The sequence below is a fragment of the Scyliorhinus torazame genome, chromosome 13, assembly GCF_047496885.1.
Source record: "Scyliorhinus torazame isolate Kashiwa2021f chromosome 13, sScyTor2.1, whole genome shotgun sequence".
Taxonomy (NCBI): Eukaryota; Metazoa; Chordata; class Chondrichthyes; order Carcharhiniformes; family Scyliorhinidae; genus Scyliorhinus; species Scyliorhinus torazame.
In genome coordinates this window covers 52,630,370-52,649,950 of record NC_092719.1, presented here as the reverse complement: position 1 = coordinate 52,649,950, position 19,581 = coordinate 52,630,370, and the positions used below count along the sequence as shown (strand labels likewise).

Genomic DNA, 19,581 nt, shown 5'->3' with positions numbered 1-19,581 from the left:
AGGAGAGGACAGGATTGGGAGAACAGATTGAGGTGGAGGAGGTGGTAAAAGGGATTGGGAGCATGCAGGCAGGGAAGGCCCCGGGACCAGATGGGTTCCCGGTGGAATAGGAAATACATGGACCTACTAGCCCCGCTTCTGACGAGAACCTTTAACGAGGCCAGGGAAAGGGGGACGTTGCCCCCGACGATGTCGGAGGCGACGATATCGTTGCTCCTGAAGAGGGACAAAGACCCGCTGCAGTGTGGGTCTTACAGGCCTATCTCCCTTCTGAATGTAGATGCCAAGCTCTTGGCCAAGGTGATGGCGACGAGGATCGAGGATTATGTTCCAGGGGTGGTTCACGAGGATCAAACTGGGTTTGTTAAGGGGAGACAGTTGAACACTAATATACGGAGGCTGCTAGGTGTGATGATGATGTCCCCACCGGAGGGAGAGGCGGAGATAGTGGTGGCGATGGACGCTGAGAAAGCATTTGATAGAGTGGAGTGGGATTGCCTGTGGGAAGTGTTGAGGAGATTTGGATTTGGAGAGGGGTTTATTGGGTGGGTTCAGCTTTTATATAGGGTCCCGGTGGCAAGTGTGATCACAAACAGGCAGCGATCTGACTACTTCCGTCTATATAGAGGGACAAGACAGGGGTGTCCCCTGTCCCCGATACTGTTTGCGTTGGCAATTGAGCCACTGGCCATAGCGCTGAGGGGCTCTAGGAAGTGGAGGGGAGTACTTAGGGGAGGAGAAGAGCACCGGGTGTCATTATACGCGGATGATTTGTTGTTGTATGTCGCGGACCCAGTGGAGGGGATGCCCGAGATAATACAGACACTCAGGGAGTTTGGGGAATTTTCGGGATATAAATTGAATATAGGGAAGAGTGAGCTGTTTGTGATGCACCCTGGGGAACAGAGCAGGGGAAGAGATGATTTGCCGCTGAGGAGAGTAACAAGGGATTTTCGGTACCTAGGGATCCAGATAGCCAGGGACTGGGGAACCTTGCATAAGCTTAATTTAGGAAGATTGGTGGAGCAGATGGAAGAGGATTTTAGGAGATGGGACATGGTGCCCCTGTCACTGGTGGGCAGGGTGCAGGCGGTCAAAATGGTGGTCCTTCCGCGATTTCTTTTTGTGTTCCAGTGCCTCCCTGTGATGATTACCAAGGCTTTTTTCAAAAAAGTGGATAAGAGCGTTATGAGCTTTGTGTTGGCTGGGAAGACCCCAAGAATGAAGAGGGGGTTTCTGCAGCGTAGCAGGGATAGGGGGGGGACTGGCACTGCCGAGCTTAAGTGACTATTATTGGGCCGCCAATATATCAATAGTATGCAAGTGGATGGGGGAAGGGGAGGGAGCGGCGTGGAAAAGACTAGAGATGGCGTCCTGTAGGGGAACCTGCCTGCAAGCATTAGCGACGGCGCCTTTACCGTTCTCCCCGAAAATGTACACCACAAGTCCAGTGGTGGTGGCAACACTGAAAATTTGGGGGCAGTGGAGACGGCGTAAGGGAGTGACGGGTGCCTCGGGGAGGTCCCCGATAAGGAACAACCATAGGTTTGTCCCGGGGAAGATAGATGGGGGATTTAAAGTCTGGCAGAGAGCAGGGATTGTGCAATTGAGGGATTTGTTCCTAGACGGGACGTTTGCGAGTCTGGGAGCACTGACGGAAAAATATGTGTTGAAACCGGGGAATGCATTTCGGTATATGCAACTGAGGGCTTTTGCGAGGCAACAGGTGAGGGAATTTCTGCAGCTCCCGGTGCAAGAGATTCAGGGTGATTTCGGGGGCATGGGTGGGGGATGGTAGGGTGTCGGATATATACAGGGAAATGAGAGACGAGGGGGAGATCATGGTGGATGAGCTGAAGGGAAAATGGGAAGAGGAGCTGGGGGAAGAGATCGAGGAGGGGCTGTGGGCAGATGCCCTAAGTAGGGTAAACTCTTCGTCCTCATGCGCCAGGCTCAGCCTGATACAATTCAAGGTTCTACATAGGGCGCATATGACTGGAGAAAGGTTAAGTAGATTTTTTGGAATGGAAGACAGGTGCGGGAGATGCGCGGGAAGCCCAGCGAACCACACCCACATGTTTTGGTCATGCCCGGCACTACAGGGGTTCTGGGTGGGGTGGCAAATGTGCTTTCGAAGGTGGTGGGGGTCCGGGTCGAGCCAGGCTGGGGGTTGGCTATATTCGGGGTTGCAGAAGAGCCGGGAGTGCAGGAGGCGAGAGAGGCTGATGTTTTGGCCTTTGCGTCCCTAATAGCCCGGCGAAGGATATTGCTTATGTGGAAGGAAGCTAAGCCCCCGGGCATGGAGGCCTGGATAAACGACATGGCAGGGTTTATAAAATTGGAGCGGATAAAGTACGCACTAAGAGGTTCGGCTCAAGGGTTCACCAGGCGGTGGCAACCGTTCCTTGACTACCTCGCAGAACGATAAGGGAAATGGGGAAGGTAGCAGCAGCAACCCGGGGGGGAGGGGAGGGCCCACGTGGGCCCTCAGGGGTTTCTGATAGTTGTTTGTATATTAGTTATTTATACTGGCGTGTGGGAATTTATTGTTTTGGAGAGTTATTATTTTGTTGTTGGCAGTTGCCGTTTAGTTAATATATTATTTATTTGTTAAAAAAACGGTCATTATTATTTATATTGTTTTAAAGTTGTAAAAAGGGGAAAATCCTGTACTGTTCTTGTTTGACCGAAAAAAAATTGAATAAAATATATATATTTTTTTTAAAAAACATACCCATGATTATGAAATGGGTATTGGGGGAGGCGTCAACGTAGGAGCGGCTAGAGGTGGCCTCATGCAAAGGTACCAGCCTAGGGGCACCTGTAACGGCACCTCTGCCGTTCTCGCCGGCGCGCTACTCCTCCAGTCCGGTGGTGGTCGCGGCATTAAAGATCTGGGGTCACTGGAGAAGGTACAGTGGGGTGGAGGGAGCCTCAGTTTGGACCCCGATACACAATAATCACAGATTTGTCCCGGGCAAGATAGACGGAGGGTTTCAAAGCTGGCATAGGGCAGGCATTAAAAGGATGGGGGACCTGTTCATAGACGGGACCTTTCCCAGCCTGAAAGCGCTGGAGGAGAAATTCTGTTTGCCCCCGGGAAATGCTTTCAGATACCTTCAGGTACGCGCCTTTCTCAAATAACAGGTGGTGTCATTTCTGCTGCTACCCCCACGCAGGATACAGGATAGGGTGGTCTCTGGCACCTGGGTAGGGGAGGGGGAGGTGTCGGACATCTACCAGGAACTTCAGCAGGCGGAGGAAGCCCCAGTGGAGGAACTTAAGGGCAAATGGGAGGCGGAGCTCGGCGGGGTGCTGGATGCGAGCCTGTGGGCGGATGCCCTAAACAGGGTCAATTCCTCCTCATCATGTGCCAGGCTTAGCTTATCCAGTTTAAGGTGGTCCACCGGGCACACATGACGGCAAGAAGGATGAGCAAGCTCTTTGGGGTCGAGGATAAATGTGCGAGGTGTGCGGGAAGCCCAACGTCCTAGCCCCATTGAAAATGTTATGCTAAAGCATCGGCAGATACTGGATTCACAGGTTCTGCCTATGACCATGTCCATATGTTCTGGGCATGCCCGGCTCTTAAGGGATTCTGGAAGGGATTTGCTAAGGCAATGTCCAAGATCTTAGATACGCGGGTGGTGTCGAATACAGAGATAGCGATCTTTGATGTGTCAGACGATCCGGGAGTTCAGGAAGCGAAAGAGGCCGACGTATTGGCCTTTGCCTCCCTGGTAGCCCGGAGATGGATCTTGTTAATGTAGAGGGTCTGAAAGCCCCCCGAGTGTAGAGACCGGGGTTAGTGACATGGCTGGGTTTCTCAGTCTCGAGAAAATAAAGTTTGCCTTGAGAGGGTCCATGACGGGTTTCTCTCGGAGGTGGCAGCCGTTCCTCGACTTTCTAGGAGAGCAGTAAAGGTCAGCAGCAGCAGCATCCCCCTTGTTCTTTTCTCTGTATATATGGTTAACATTTATTTTGTTATGTTAATTGTTGCGAACGGTTATGCATAAAATTATGTTTCTGACAAAAATTTGAATAAAAATAATAAAAAATAAAAAGAAATTCACGAGGAGCTAAAATAGGCAGAACCTGTGAATCCAGTATCTGTCGATGCTTTAGCATAATATTTTCTGTGGGGCTAGGATAATTTTACAAGTTTGGAACTTAACTATGGAATAATCAAGCTTATTAAAATGTCAACTTTCAGCTATGGAAGCTTACTGAAATAAAATCATTATTTAACTTCAGATTGGATACGTCAGCCAAACACTTCTTTCATACTTTATAATTCAAGTTTCAGCAAAAATATATGGCGAAGTTTCATGTGCAAAATATTTTGATTTTAGGCTCACTAAGCTTTTATTGTTACTGTTCCTGGAGCAGCAGGTTATGGGTGTGAAGTTGGGTTCAGTGGCCGTTATTTGAGGACCAAAATGGCATCTGCTGTGCATTGGGGCTGTTTAGCACAGGGCTAAATCGCTGGCTTTGAAAGCAGACCAACGTAGGCCAGCAGCACGGTTCAATTCCAGTACCAGCCTCCCCGAACAGGCGCCGGAATGTGGCGACTAGGGGCTTTTCACAGTACCTTCATTTGAAGCCTACTTGTGACAATAAGCGATTTTCATTTCATTTTCATTTCATTTCATTTTCATTTCATGCACACATTTGTATAATGAACTGTGTTAAACAGCATATTGGTGATGGGGTTAGCACCAAGCGTTCACTGGAAATATACAGTGCACACAGGTCACAATGTCAATCAGTATGCAACCCTATCGTGTGCTGCCATTTTGGAAATTCACACACCAGCTAATGCCCTCTCTTAACCTTGCACAGCAGAACTTGTATTCAGCAGCACAAAGGATCCATTTCCCACAGAGGCTATTTAATGAGAATAATCACCTACTTCCAGTTAGTGGGGGGGGGGGGACACAAATTTTCAGACTGCTGCTACCCATTCTACAAGTGTTTGGTGCTTTCCAGAGCTGTTTGCAAAGTTTTACAGGGTGTCGGAACTTAGCTGCTGAAAACTTTTTTCTGACTGCAAGACTAATTCACAAATCAGTCGCTGACAGATATTGGGTGCACTAGTTGGCACTCCCTTGGAATAGAGCATGACTTAGATAATTGGCAGAGGTCATACAGAGCAAGACAAGTCACCAGAAGATGAAGGCCTCTCGGCAGTCACCAGTCATCGTAATCATAATTCATCAGTCATCGCAATCCCAATTCACCAGTCATCACAATCCCACTTCACCAATGATCACAATCCCAATTCACCAGTCATCACAATCCCATTTCACCAGTCATCACAATCCCAATTCACCAGTCATCACAATCCCAATTCACCAGTTATCACAATCCCAATTCACCAGTCATTACAATCCAAATTCACCAGTCATTACAATCCAAATTCACCAGTCATCACAATCCCAATTCACCAGTCATCACAATCCCAAATCACCAGTCATCACAATCCCAATTCACCAGTCATCAGAATCCCAATTCACCAGTCATCACAATCCCACTTCACCAGTCATCACAATCCCTTCACCAGTCATCCCAATCCCAATTCACCAGTCATCACAATCCCAAATCACCAGTCATCACAATCCCACTTCACCAGTCATCAGAATCCCAATTCACCAGTCATCACAATCCCACTTCACCAGTCATCACAATCCCACTTCACCAGTCATCACAATCCCACTCACCAGTCATAGCAATCCCAATGCACCAGTCATCACAATCCCAATTCACCAGTCATCGCAATCCCAATTCACCAGTCATCACAATCCCAAATCACCAGTCATCACAATCCCACTTCACCAGTCATCAGAATCCCAATTCACCAGTCATCACAATCCCACTTCACCAGTCATCACAATCCCACTTCACCAGTCATCACAATCCCACTTCACCAGTCATAGCAATCCCAATGCACCAGTCATCACAATCCCAATTCACCAGTCATCGCAATCCCAATTCACCAGTCACCACAATCCCAATTCACCAGTGGTCACAATCCCAATTCACCAGTCATCACAATCCCAATTCACCAGTCATCATAATCTCACATTCTTTACTTCATATCCGTTGTTGGTTTTTATTGTTCGATTAGCTACAATGCAAAAAGAAAAGTGACCACAAAATAAACACGGCAAACATAATATATAAATAAAATCATGCCATGATCTATATATAATTAAACTAAACAGCCATTCACTTAGTGCCTGCCTTCTGCGTGCCTTTGCCATTTTTGGCCCCTGCACTGGCTACATAGCACTCGTGACCATTATTTTACCACAGGTGAATTCTTCTCTCCTGGGTACAGCCAAGGAGCACTGTGACTTGCACTTGCTCCATGTCGAAATCATGCTAATTTCAAACAACAGGGTCGATCCAATTTAGCTCCCATGTACCTCCACTATTTATGGAGAGGCACATTTGCTCAGTGAAGGATGACACATCTTCAGGGTTTCAAATTGGAAAGTGTGAAACAATGGGCGGGATTCTCCATAGTCCGATGCTGAAATCGGGATCGGCGATCGGACGGAGGATGGCTTCCGATGCCGGATTCGGGGCCAGGAGCCGGTTTGCGATGCTCCGCCCCCTCCAAATCGGCGTCAACGGGATCCGCGCTGCGTGCATTCACAAGGCCTTTGGCGAGTCATCAACCGGCCCACCAACGATGCTCCACCCCCGATGGGCAGTGTTCCCGACAGCATGGGCCACATATAGTCCCAGCGGTCAGGAACCTGGTGTGCCGGCTGTAGACAGTGTCCAGTCTCGCCCCACTCATCTGCGATCCGTGCTGATGGCCGGGGGGGCTGCTGCTAGGGCTTGGGGGAGTGGTGAGGGGTGGCCATGGTGTCGGGGTGGGCGGGTTAGAGTTCCAGCACTGCCGGCTCCATGTTTTCCGGTGCGACCGGTCTAGCTTGTCAGCCCTGCGCATGCGCGGCCAGGGACCCAGCGATTCTCTGGCCGTTTTCCACGCGATCTGCAAATGTTCCACGTGGTGCCGGTGTCAACCCCTCACCGGTACCAGAATGGGGGGTTTGCGCTGATTTTCCCGTCATGAATCATCCACGGATTCTCCATTAGCGCCGGCACTTAGCCCCAGGAACGGAGAATTACGCCCAATATCTATTTTTTGTCAACCCAGCGACTTACTGATAAAACTGTGGTTCTGGTCAGTACCGTGTCATCTGGATGTTGTTTCTTTCCAGTGAATATGTTCTTCAGTCCTTTTCGAACATCCTTGTTGAAGATACAGTGGCAGAAGAAAATGAAGAGTCCCTGAAACCACAAAAGCAATTAATTTACAGTGTCAAATAGGACAGAAAGATTTCTTGGAGCCAAACCAAGGTCACCAGTTAATTCACATTATGGCATAGTGCTCACTCATAAATCAGAATGATTCCCCATGTTTGCGTGGGTCTCACCCCCACAACCCAAAAGATGTGCAGGCTAGATGGATTGGCCACACCAAATTGCCCCTTAATTCAAAACAAATAACAATTGGGTACTCTAAATTTTTTTTAAAAATCAGAATGAATCTCCCCGGATGGTGAGAAAGTAATACATGTACACATATTTAGAAAATTGCTGATTTGCGATATCAATTTTTCAGGTAATATTTTCATCTGTTGCTGTATTAAGTGGCAGGGGATTTTCAGTTTAAAATACCAGTTAAAATAGAAATACCTGGAAAACTATAATGCATGAATTACATCAGTGTTTTACAAACTTTAAAAATTATTCACTTGCCTTTGTATAAAGAATAGCACATGTAATTTAACATCGAAACAAGTTTTCTATTGTTCTTGGGCCATGCAATCTGTCAAATAATCGTGTACGTATCGCAGGACACCGAGACTAATCGGACATCACTCACAAATATACGTACAAATAATATATACACACACATTCGATCAACCACTCCAAGTAATCCATGTGAAAAATGGTAACTATGACCAGTCCCTGACCGGCTATCTAATTTAAACCTAGATTAAATATTGAATCAAGTTCTGGGTGCCGTCCATTAGGAAGGATGTGAGAGCACTGAGGAGAGTGCAAAAAAGATTCAGGAGACTGTTTCCAGGGAGAAAGAGCTTAAGTTATGAAGTTAGGGGCAGCACGGTGGCGCAGTGGGTTAGCACTGCTGTCTCACGGCGCCGAGGTCCCAGGTTCGATCCCGGCTCTGGGCCACTGAACGTGTGGAGTTTGCACATTCTCCCCCTGTTTGTGTGTGTTTCGCCCCCACAACCCAAAGATGTGCAGGGTAGGTGGATCAGCCACACTAAATTGCCCCTTAATTGGAAAAAATGAATTGGGTACTCTAAATTTATTTTAAAAAAAGAAAAAAAAAAGTTATGAAGTTAGATTGCAGAAGCTGGGACTGCACTTCTTAGAAAAGGGGAGGCGGACAGGAGATTTGGTAGAGGTATTCAAAACTATGAGGGGTCTGGGCAGGGTGAATAGGGAGAAACTGTTCCCATTCCTGACAAGATCAAGAGTAAGAGGCACAGATTTAAAGTCATGAGCAAAAGAAGCAAAAGCAACACGAGGAAAAACTTCTTCACACAGCGAGTGGTTAGGGTCTGGAATGCACTGTCTGAGAGTGTGGTGGACGCAGGTTCAATTGAGGCATTTAAATGGAACGAGGCTGTCAATTGAAAAGAAAGAATGTGCAGGGCTGCGGAGAGAAGGAGGGAGAATGGCACTCGATGGAGTGCTCATTCGGAGGGCTGGTGCAGACATGGTGGGTTGAATGTCGTCCTTCTGTGCTGTAGCAATTCAGTGATTAATGTTTGCATTGTTTGAACAAAAGTTTTAATAGTTGCTAACCTGGATAATCACGGTGAGGTAATAAACCAGGCTCAATTTACATGAACATCAATTTATCCAGTAATCACTTCCAAGCCATCTTTGTTTCAAATGTCTAGCTAAAACACCACATAGTTTGATTTTCAGTCAAACATTTCTCAAAATGCTTCAGATCGAACAATGCATTCCAATGTAAATGATCTTTTGTAAGATGACTAATAATGTGTCAGAAAGAGAAGAATAAAAAGGAGTGTTGCAGTGGTTTAAATTCACATCAGCCCAGGAGCTCCAAGGTAGTATAATACATGTTAAGAGGTTGCTTCAGGTGAGCAAAACAAGTCAGATTCTTGTATTTCAAACACTGGCGGAGTGGTTGGCTATTCATCTCGAACTTGGTGAGTTCCTCACTTCAACAGCAAGTACTTGTTTAAATTTGCAATCTGCAAGTGCTGGCAATATATTTGGCACAAATGGATAGGTTAGTGATTGAAGAAGCATTAATGACATTCAATCGTATACAAACACATAATTCACGCTTTGGACTACTAAATTTGCTGTGCAAGAACTACAGATAGTTACAAATTATATGAAAGAACCTCACACATGTAGAACATCTACTCTTTAGCAAAGTGACACATTGACACCGTCACACTGGCAGCCTTAATCTTACCTGGAAACAGCTGAAAATGGCAAACAGATAATGGAAGGTCATAGTGTCATTATTCACTGCCATCAACCCCAGCAACCAAGTAGCGCTGATGAGAAGCAGCATAAGGAAGGCTGTCCTCAGGCCAGATCTAAAAGAAAACAGATGGATTTCACTCAGTGCTCAATGATACAGAGTTAGGTAGGCACTGGAAAATCAACTGACGGACCTTGTTTCATTTGAAGACTGTTCTGTAGTTTTTATTACACTACAAAACAGAATTTAAAATACCTTTCCCATTGTGGGATTTCTTTTAACAGCCACAGCTGTTTTATCCAATTCCTTTTGACAGCTATGTTATCTGTAGTGGTAAGTACTCAGTCAACAGTACTTTTATTGTTTTTTAAAACATTTCCAGCCTTTGTTCGTGTATTTTCTAAAGTCTATTGACTTGTAGGATTCAGTGTTCATGACTGGCATTGCCTCCACTTTCTTCTCTAATCAGGGCTACAGGAGCGTTGAGTGAACCTTTTGCTCACTTGAATGGTGTGACCATGAACAACTTATCAATCTACCTACACACCTCCATGATTCAACTAATTCCTAGACTATTTCTTCACATTCGTGCTCTAACTCTTACGCTGTTTCTGCCTCTGCCACTGGGCCCTTCCACCCGCCATGTTATAATCTCCACTTTGCAGAAAGCTCCACAATAGGTCACTCTGTAGAGGAATCCAGTTTTGTTTGGCATTTTGAGAGTACATTTACACCCCATTGGTGAGATTATGTTTTCTAAAGTCTGGAGGTTGGCCCTGACCTGACTCAGGAATAAAGCAGAGTAAAACTCCCTCCTCCACAGATTGTATATTCAGCCTCAGCCAATTCTTCAAGAATTCTTTGCTAGTTTTGCTGAACTCACCTGCTGCTTTTATCCTTCTGTGTTTAGTTTTCACTGATAGTTAATTTTGTACTCGTATCGACCTTTGATCAACTTATCAAAAGGGAAAATACTGAATCTTTATCCTACTACCCCATCCCCTGCCCTTCTAGTTAATCATTGATTATCAAGGTAAGAAACTCTTTGGGCCTGGATGTGTATCAGGATACCACTCTTTCACTGTGATCCAGACTCAGATTTAAGCCTGACTGATAATGTGAAGGTTAGTCATATGGCCCATCCCAACCCATGTTCCCTTAAAAAGCAGGAGGATGCACAAAACCCAGATACCGAGAGTGAGTGAGTGACAGAACAAAGACAATTACCAGCTCAAAAAACAAACAGCTCAGTGTTGGGGCGGCTCGGTGGCTCAGTGGTTAGCACTGCTGCCTCACGGCGCCAAGGACCCGGGTTCAATCCCGGCCCCGGGTCACTGTCCATGCGGAGTTTGCATATTCTCCCCATGTCTGCGTGGGTCTCACCCCCACAACCCAAAGATGTGCTGGGTAGGTGGATTGGCCATGCTAAATTGCCCATTAATTGGAAAGAAATAGAGCTCAGTATCAATATCGAGCTTCACCCAGGTCATGGAGATTGTATCTCAATCCAATTCTTGCCCCAGTCCACCGGTATTGCATCAATATAAATAGCTGGGTTTCTCAGCCAACCATCCTTAATGATTGCGATCATCATGCTGATACCAATTCGTTCCTGGACAGTTCTGTGTCCCCCGTCCACCACAAATAACATTGTTTTCAGCAATGCTCACAAAACCCACAATCGATACACAAATGGCCTTTTTTTATTATGTTTCTGGGAATACATTGCTGCTGGTTCTGCACCACGTGACGTGTAGCGACGTCAGCAGAGTGTTTGACGTGGGCTTTGAGCAGGTCACCATCTTGATTGTATTAAGCAACACCCTTCATAAACCTCTCATCTTGTTTTATAAGAATCCAGATTGTGGGCACCTCCAAACCGTTTCTCTTTCCGGCAACAAAGTAATATAACATTTCTGTTTCAATTCCAAAAATATTGCAAAGTTCTACATATTGCCTGGATGATGCTCACTGTTAATAATAAAACAAAAATGTGGATGCAAGACTCACATGATGCCAGTCTTTTCAAAAGACCTATGCCTCGGTCCACAGGATGCTCTGGCAGCGAGTATGAAGATGACAATATTTATCTGAGGTAAAAGAAATTTAAGACATATTAGCTCCCACAGAGTTTTAGAAAATTACGATTGTTTAGAAGACAATCTAACCAGAAATAAATCCAGGAAGCTGATGGGGGGAATTTTGTTTTTCCATAATAGTAGCAATGTCTGCAAAAGCTTTTGCTAAAATTTGTAACTGTAAACATGAATGTATGGCTCTTAAATCTTACAAAGATAAATCATTTTAAAATACTGTACAAGGAAATGAGAAATGTTTGTGGACACTGCCCATTTTTGGTTTCACAATACTGGTATTGAAAAGCGACAAAGGATACTTACAATGACTACGACACAGATAGGACCTGCAAAGCTCCAGATCAGGGTGTCGTGCACAGACAGCCAGCAGAAGTCCGGGTTCCCATAACCTTGTGGATCCAAGCCCATTGCCAAACCTTAAAACAGCACAAAACAATTCCTTCCTTTAATTCCTATCCATGTATAAAATGTCCCTTTGCATACTAAGCAGGAAGCCTGAATCACTCCCCTCAAAAAGAAAAATATTAGAGGTTGGAAATTTGAAATCAAAATAATAAGATGCAGTAAACGCCCAACAGGGCAGTCAGAATCGGTGGGGAAAGAGAGATGGAGTCAACATTTCAAAACCATTGTGTTGTCAGGGTCCACCGGAAACCTCAACCCTCACTTCTCAATGAGGTAGATTTTAACTTTGTCCAATCGTGGGTGACAGAGAATCGACAACCTGTTTCACAACTCTTTTAACTTTTATTTCCATTGAAGTTAATTCAGTCTTACATCAATGCACAAAGTCAAAGTCTACCTCAATGTGTGGGAGACCAACCAGACAGAAATGCTTCTAGTTTACTTGCTATCTGAACCACGCAGTTGGCAGCTCATGAGGTCTTTCCCATCAACAGTCAGGTTACCTGTTATAATAGCAGGAATTCCCCATCCAATGGTGTAGTAGAACCTCATGTGCCCATGGTTCACATTCCTCATGTCAGTCAGCATGCGGTAAATGTGTAGACCCTCCACAAACGTCCAGGCAAAGGTGCACAGGTAGAAATAATGCAGTAAGAGGGCTATCACACTGCATACAAACTGCAAGAGAAGAGACTCTATCAGTGCTGGACCAGCCAAACTTTTATTTTTTGTTGCTCTACAACTCCAGCCATAATCTATGCCATCAGCCTAGTGTTGGAGGAAACATTACAACAAAAAGTTTCAGCCTTCTGATGAAACTTTGGACCCATTGGCCATTTAAGAAAAAAACAGCGTGCGTGAAACTTTGATTTAAGTTGTGGTAATTTACTACATAAATCAGGTAATTATTTTTTATGCTAAAATTCCACTTCATCACATATAGCATTATATACATGTGCAAGAAATATTTAATAAGGCACAAGCATTGTTGTACGTTTATTTTCCATGTGCACGGCCTTTCTAGAAAATAAGTTTGTGATATTGCGTTATTTTTGGCAGTGTCCAATGTGTAAAGATACTAAAGCAACATAGGTGTGATTTGCTCCAACATTTATTAACAGAGCATGCTGTCCAGTGTGAACGTAACCTATCCCTACCCTCCAGGTAAACCTTTGTTCTGGCAATGTCAGTGTCTACAGTTCAAAATGGCAGCCTTCTATCACAAATCATATAGGAATTACCAGTCACTTAAACAAAAAAAACACTTCAATGAATCTTTGGTCAACTTTTCGAAGTTTAAAAACTTTCTTCTGAGAAAAATTCAGAATTTGAGGATACTTTCTTTATAATGGCAAATTGAATTTTAATCATTTCCGATATTTGATAATCCACATAATTATGCCTCTCTTAATGTTTACCATTCTTAATCAAAGAATAACAAGGGTTTGGATGAATCCCAATTACTTGCAAATTGTTCTATTATTCATGTTTGATTTGCACAGAAACTAAACAGTGCAAACCTCCTGTGATAAACTATGATAAGAGTCTATAGTCCCGGGAAACATTTATGATTTTCCATAGAGTTGTGTTAAGAAGCTATTTTAGCATTATCCAAATGTGTGTCTACATATTCTGAATCAGTTGTTCCATAGAAATTACGTTATTGGTGGTGGTGAGTTTGATTTTGATTTTGATGGCACTGACCAGTGAGCTGCATCAAGATATCTGATTGGTGTCTGCAGCGCACTAGTATTATGTAGATTAAGCTCTAAGCTTTGCATCTTCAGGGCCACGTTGTATGTCCACCATCCATTTCGTAATGAGTCCCAGCACAAGATCAATAGCCCAATTCTTACGTTTCTCATTCTTACTTTTACCTACCTCTCCATAATCAAAATGTGAAAAACAGGGCATGCATTCCAGCCCTGCTGGGTATTTCCACCACCCTCCCCCGCGCCTCCTTGCCTCTCCACAAATATCAAGGTCCTAAAATGTAGAGCTAACAATAACCCTATTCATCATCCATCTGCAGGATCTAATTCATTGCTGTCCGTATCAGCAAATCTTTTCTTTGGACTCATTTTCAGCCTCATGCAGTGAATGATATCATCAGACAAGGTCAAACCTCCAAAGCACAGCCAACCAACCAGCTGCCGGACGCAAAGCAGCAGCCTCGAGCTTCCCAAACTTCTCAGAGTTTTCCATCTCATCATGTGTTAAAAGGCTTTTTGATGCGTGCTCTGCCTGCAATAATGTATGTTTTCACTAGATGTTGCTAATGAGTTTTCTCTGGGATGACCACAAGTATTAAGGTGAATAGGTTCATTTCAGAACTTGTTAAAAAATAATAATTTTCTATGATCATGGAAATGCTTGGTTGGTTCAGAAGCATTTGGGGCCTAGTGTTGTCAAAATCTAATTACTGGTGCTTATCGGGCACATGGAGACTTGAGCTGGGGAGCAACTATGATTTTTGCATAGAATTAATTGAAACAGTTCCAAAAAAATGACGCATGACACTCAAGATGCAGAACTGTTTTTGTGACATGTAAAAATCAGGTCCATGTCACAAATTTTTGAATTTCGTAAGCAATGCAAAATGAGCTGCAAATACTATCTCACCCAGACAGAAAAGGGATTTAAAGAGTGTACAAGCAATAATAGGCAAAAGAGCTGCACAACTGCAAAAAGGAACACAATAGATCCATCGAGAAGTGACTGCAGAGGGATGATTAATGACATGAGGAGCCCTTGCTCTTGTGTAATGTACGTGTGGTTGGGATTGTACATGCTAAACAATTCCAATAAAGTTTAGTGTTACTGTAACTTAGTGTTTCATGTCACATTGTTGCACACATCAAGAGGCTCCATACTATTCACTGTGTTTCAAACTCTTATGATGACGTCTGGGGCTGTCGAATATTGACTGTGATGGTAGTCTGAACAGACAGTGAAGAAATTTACCATCCTTAATTAAAAAGAGAGAAGAACAAATTCTATTTCTACTTCAGTGTGGCAAGTTTCATCACAGATGTGACAAACGTCCACGACTAATTAACCATGGGACACTAAAAAAATGATTTCTCTCATTAGGAAATGGATAAAGGTTCCCCATTCTCATTTCACATCGTGCCCATGCATCTAGTACATAGAATGAAATTTGATCCCATCCACCTGATTGAATTTGAAACTGGTTTCCTGAGAAAATGACTGCGATCTGGAAAAATAATGGGTAAATATGAATTGGATTATGCGTTGCATTTCTGTGAACATTCACAGTTCACCATCCTGATTATACTGCGATTTAATAGTGTTGAGATATTAAATAACTGGTAAGATAAGCACTTACTGGATTGTCTGTCTGGTTGATTCCAATGAGGAAGACGAGCTCGGAGAAGAAGAGAGCTGCCACCAGGTTTTTGTGGATGTTGTGGAGGTTTGAGCGCAGGGTTCTGACCAGCATGAGGAACAGGAAAGTCACAAACAAAGCAAACAAGGAGATTGAGACAGTGGTATATGTGACAATCTTCAGCGGGAGGACCTCACCATGCTAGAAAAGAATTGATGACAGGAATATCAAAGGTCATACACAAGGAAACTCAAAGGTTTTGGACAGTACTTCGCATTGCCTACGACAATCTCAAAGGTCGCCCAATCTTGCTGGGAGCAATTTTCAGGGACTTTCAACTGGGTTACTGGATACAACGCTTTGCTAGCCAGAGACATGTCGGAGGAAGCTGGTGAAGTTAACGTCTGAACACAATCTGCAACATACCTCATGTCAGACTGTCAGAATCCAAAATTAATATCAGGCCTTGAGAAGTCTATGACCCAGAGAGATTCACCATAAAGTTCAGCAGAGTCCATAACTGTCATACCATAAAGTGAAATTAATAGCTGATGTACCCTTTGGCCCAGGATGATTGTTCGCAAAGGGATTCTTACAAATTGACCATTACATAGAATGTGGTGATCAGGCTGCGTGTTTAATACAAAACTGTAAAGACCACCGAGAAATATTTTGGACATGTTATGGAAATTGCTGTAATGTTTGAAATTGTTTTATGTTCAACGAGATAAATTTACAGACTATTTTAATGATGCACCAAAAGATCACTTTTGATGGTTATGTCTGATGTTTGGCTTGTGTTTGTAATCCCCTTCAAGTTAATTTTGTAGTCAGTGGTATTTTTGCTGAAGTACTTGTGTAATGTGGAGCAGAATTTCCATTTATACTGTGAATATATGAATAGTAAAATGTCTTCGACATAAGAGGACACCAGACAGTGATTGCTGGACAGGAATAATTCAGCTAACAAGGTTCAACAATGATGCTGCAAAATAATAAAATCAAGGTAACGGGGCACAGTTGCAGCTTTGCGAGACCCTTAATAAACATTAAACTATCAGGTTTAACCAATAAGTTTTTAACCATTGACAGTTGAAAATAAAACAGCAGAGTTACTTTCCAACGCTGCATTTTCTGCACATTTAGTTTATGGCGACAACTATTTATCAAGAAACATTATTACTGCTGAGCTTTTTATGTTCATCAGTTTGATGTGAGGCTTGCCAAGGTCCTTATCTGTACATCATCTGGAGAACTCACACCAGGGTAAACTAGAAACCATTGTGGGGTTACTTGAACCATATCCCCTGTGTAAACTAAGTGAATGGGAAGGTTAAGTTACTTAATGGCCCTCAAGCTGCCAGGAACTGACCTGTGCCAATTATAACCAGCTCCCCATGGCATTAAGCAAGGGCATTCACTTTTTATTTAATTTAGAGTACCCAATTTTTTTTTTTTTCCAATTAAAGGGAATTTTAGCGTGGCCAATCGACCTACTCTGCACATCCTTGGGTTGTGGGGGGTGAGACCCACGCAGGCAAAGAGAGAATGGGCAAAATCCACATGGACAGTGACCCGGGGCCAGGATAATAATAATCTTTATTGTCACAAGTAGGCTTACATTAACACTGCAATGAAGTTACTGTGAAAAGCCCCTAGTCGCCACATTCCGGTGCTTGTTCAGGTACACAGAGGGAGAATTCAGAATGTCCAATTCACCTAACCGCACATCTTTCGGGACTTGTGGGAGGAAATCGGAGCACCCGGAGGAAACCCACGCTGACACGGCGAGAACGTGCAGACTCCGCACAGACAGTGAACCAAGCTGGGAATCGAACCTGGAACCCTGGAGCTGTGAAGATCCAGGAGATCGAATCCGGAGATCGAACCCGGGTCCTCAGTGCCGAAGCAAGGTCATGCACATAAAGCCGCTTGGACTCTTTATGAGACTAAGGGGCAATTTAGCATGGCCAGTCCACCTAACCTGCACATCTTTGGACCGTGGGAGGAAATCGGAGCACTCCGAGGAAACCCACGCAGAAACGGGGAGAACGTGCAAACTCCACACAGACAGTCACCCATGGTCGGAATTGAACCCGGATCCCTGTCGCTGTGAGGCAGCAGTGCTAACCACCGTGCCGGCCCTGGTTGAACCCTGTTTAAAATGTTCTTTTTAGGTCTTATTGGGTCGTTGGGTCCCAACTATAATATTTACTCGGTGAGCAACAGCGGGTTTCCTGTCAGGTTAACGCAGCACAAAAGCAGTAAAAGGTACATGTAAAATATTCACTATTTTTGCTTCCCCTACACTACAAAAGTGACTTTAAAAAAATTTGTTCATGGGATGTGGGCACCGCTGCTAGGCCCGCATTTATTGCCCATCACTAATTTCCCTTGTACAGATGGCATTTACGAGTCTGGATCTGAAGTTACATGCAGGTCAGACCAGGTAAGGATGACAGATTTCCTTCCCTAAAGGATATTAGTGAATCAGATGGGTTTTTACAACAATGATTTCATCGTTAGATGTTTAATTTCAGATTTTTATTGAATTCAAATTTCAACATCTGCCATGGTGGGATTCAAACCCAGGTACTGAGAGCAGTATCCTAGGTCCCTGGATTGCTAATCCAGTGATATTACCGCTACGTCCCTGTAGTAGGGGGCCGTGACAAGCAGATTCAGGGGGGCTGAGTGCAGGCCTGCCCGTCAGAATCAATCCTGCAGTTGTAGAAGTCGGTAGCACATTCTAACACTCTGTTTATACCTATAGTTATTCTAATACATGGTTTCTTGTTCAAACTTGGTGGTTGGCAATCACTCAGATGTTACATTGGCGATGAGAATCATTGGAAGCGCCTTTGAATCACTGGGCAAAAGAGGAAACAGACCTTGTGTTCAAATAATTCAAGTCAAGCCAGTCGACAACCAGCGAGTCACCAAAATGCCTCTTTATGGCAAATTAGAGCCGTATGATCCTAACTCGAAAGATTGGGTTCAATACCTCAGGTGAGGAAGGAGCAGTGCTCCGAAAGCTAGTGATTTGAAACAAACCTGTTGGACTTTAACCTGGTGTTGGAAGACCTCTTACTGTACTTTTTCCAGGCAAACAAAATAGGAGGGGGAGGAAAAGGGAACAATCGCACTACTTACAGCCTGTGGAGCCCATTGTTTAAATTTAATACTAATAATAATCTTTATTAGTGTCATAAGTAGGCTTACATTAACAATGCAATGAAGTTACTGTGAAAATCCCATAAGGCCACATTCCGGCACCTGTTCGGGTATACAGAGGGAGAATTCAGAATGTCCAAATTACCTAACAACACGCCTTTTGGGACTTGTGGGAGGAAACCGGAGCACCAAGAGGAAACCCACGCAGACACAGGAAGAATGTGTAGACTCTGTACAGATAGTGACCCAAGCCGAGAATCGAACCTGGGACCCTGGCAATGTGAAGCAACAGTGCTAACCACTGTGCTACCGTGCTTGATTTAAGCAGGAGTTTGACATCCCCTGACACCCCGATACAAAGAGTTCCACAGAGTTACTAGATCTTGTGAAAGGGCACTGCCATCCGAAGTTCTGAATTATTATGTAACAATATAAATTCAATTGGGCCAAAAGAGCCCCTGGAAAAGTAATAGCAGCCTTTGTGACCAGATTAAGGCAAATAGCAGAGCACTGTGTATATGGACCTGCCCTTAATGACATGTGAAGAGACCATCTAATGTGTGGGGTGAATAACACTGCAATGCAGAAGAAACAGTTGGCAGAGCCAGAGATTTTAAAAAAATGTTTTTAAAATTTTTTAAAAAAGAGTACCCAATTAATGTTTTCCAATCAAGGGGCAATTAGCGTGGCCAATTCACCTACCCTGCACATCTTTGTGTTGTGGGGGCAAAACCACAACACAACACATTCTCCACGGGGAGAATGTGCAAACTCCACACGGACAGTGACCCAGAGCCGGGATCGAACCTGGGACCTTGGCGCCGTGAGGAAGCAGTGCTAACCACTACGCCACCGTGCTGCCCTAAAACCATTAGTATAATGGTTACAGCCAACAGGGACAGAGACAACTGATTCATAAATCCATAGGCTGTCCGGGCCTTAGGAAGGAAAACAGCTGTTATGCTGGAGAAAGTACAGGGCATGAGGGCCATATACAGAACAATCCATAAATGGAGCGCATACAGCAACTATCAAAGCAA

At 44.2% G+C, this 19,581-nt stretch overlaps 1 protein-coding gene across 5 annotated transcripts in view; it reads right to left on the bottom strand.

Moving 5' to 3' along the window:
* celsr1a (cadherin EGF LAG seven-pass G-type receptor 1a) overlaps positions 1-19,581 on the bottom strand; it is a 432,565-nt gene that overhangs the window by 34,589 nt on the left and 378,395 nt on the right. For 3 of the 5 annotated variants that reach the window (XM_072471478.1, XM_072471479.1, XM_072471481.1), the window contains exons 25-30: positions 15,368-15,568; positions 12,522-12,696; positions 11,917-12,029; positions 11,528-11,607; positions 9,506-9,632; positions 7,180-7,305 (exon numbers count right to left, since the gene is read on the bottom strand). In XM_072471478.1, the coding sequence (XP_072327579.1) occupies positions 7,180-7,305; positions 9,506-9,632; positions 11,528-11,607; positions 11,917-12,029; positions 12,522-12,696; positions 15,368-15,568 (822 nt within the window). The remainder of the gene's footprint in view (positions 1-7,179; positions 7,306-9,505; positions 9,633-11,527; positions 11,608-11,916; positions 12,030-12,521; positions 12,697-15,367; positions 15,569-19,581) is intronic. The other 2 variants (XM_072471480.1, XM_072471482.1) reach the window with 1 other exon arrangement.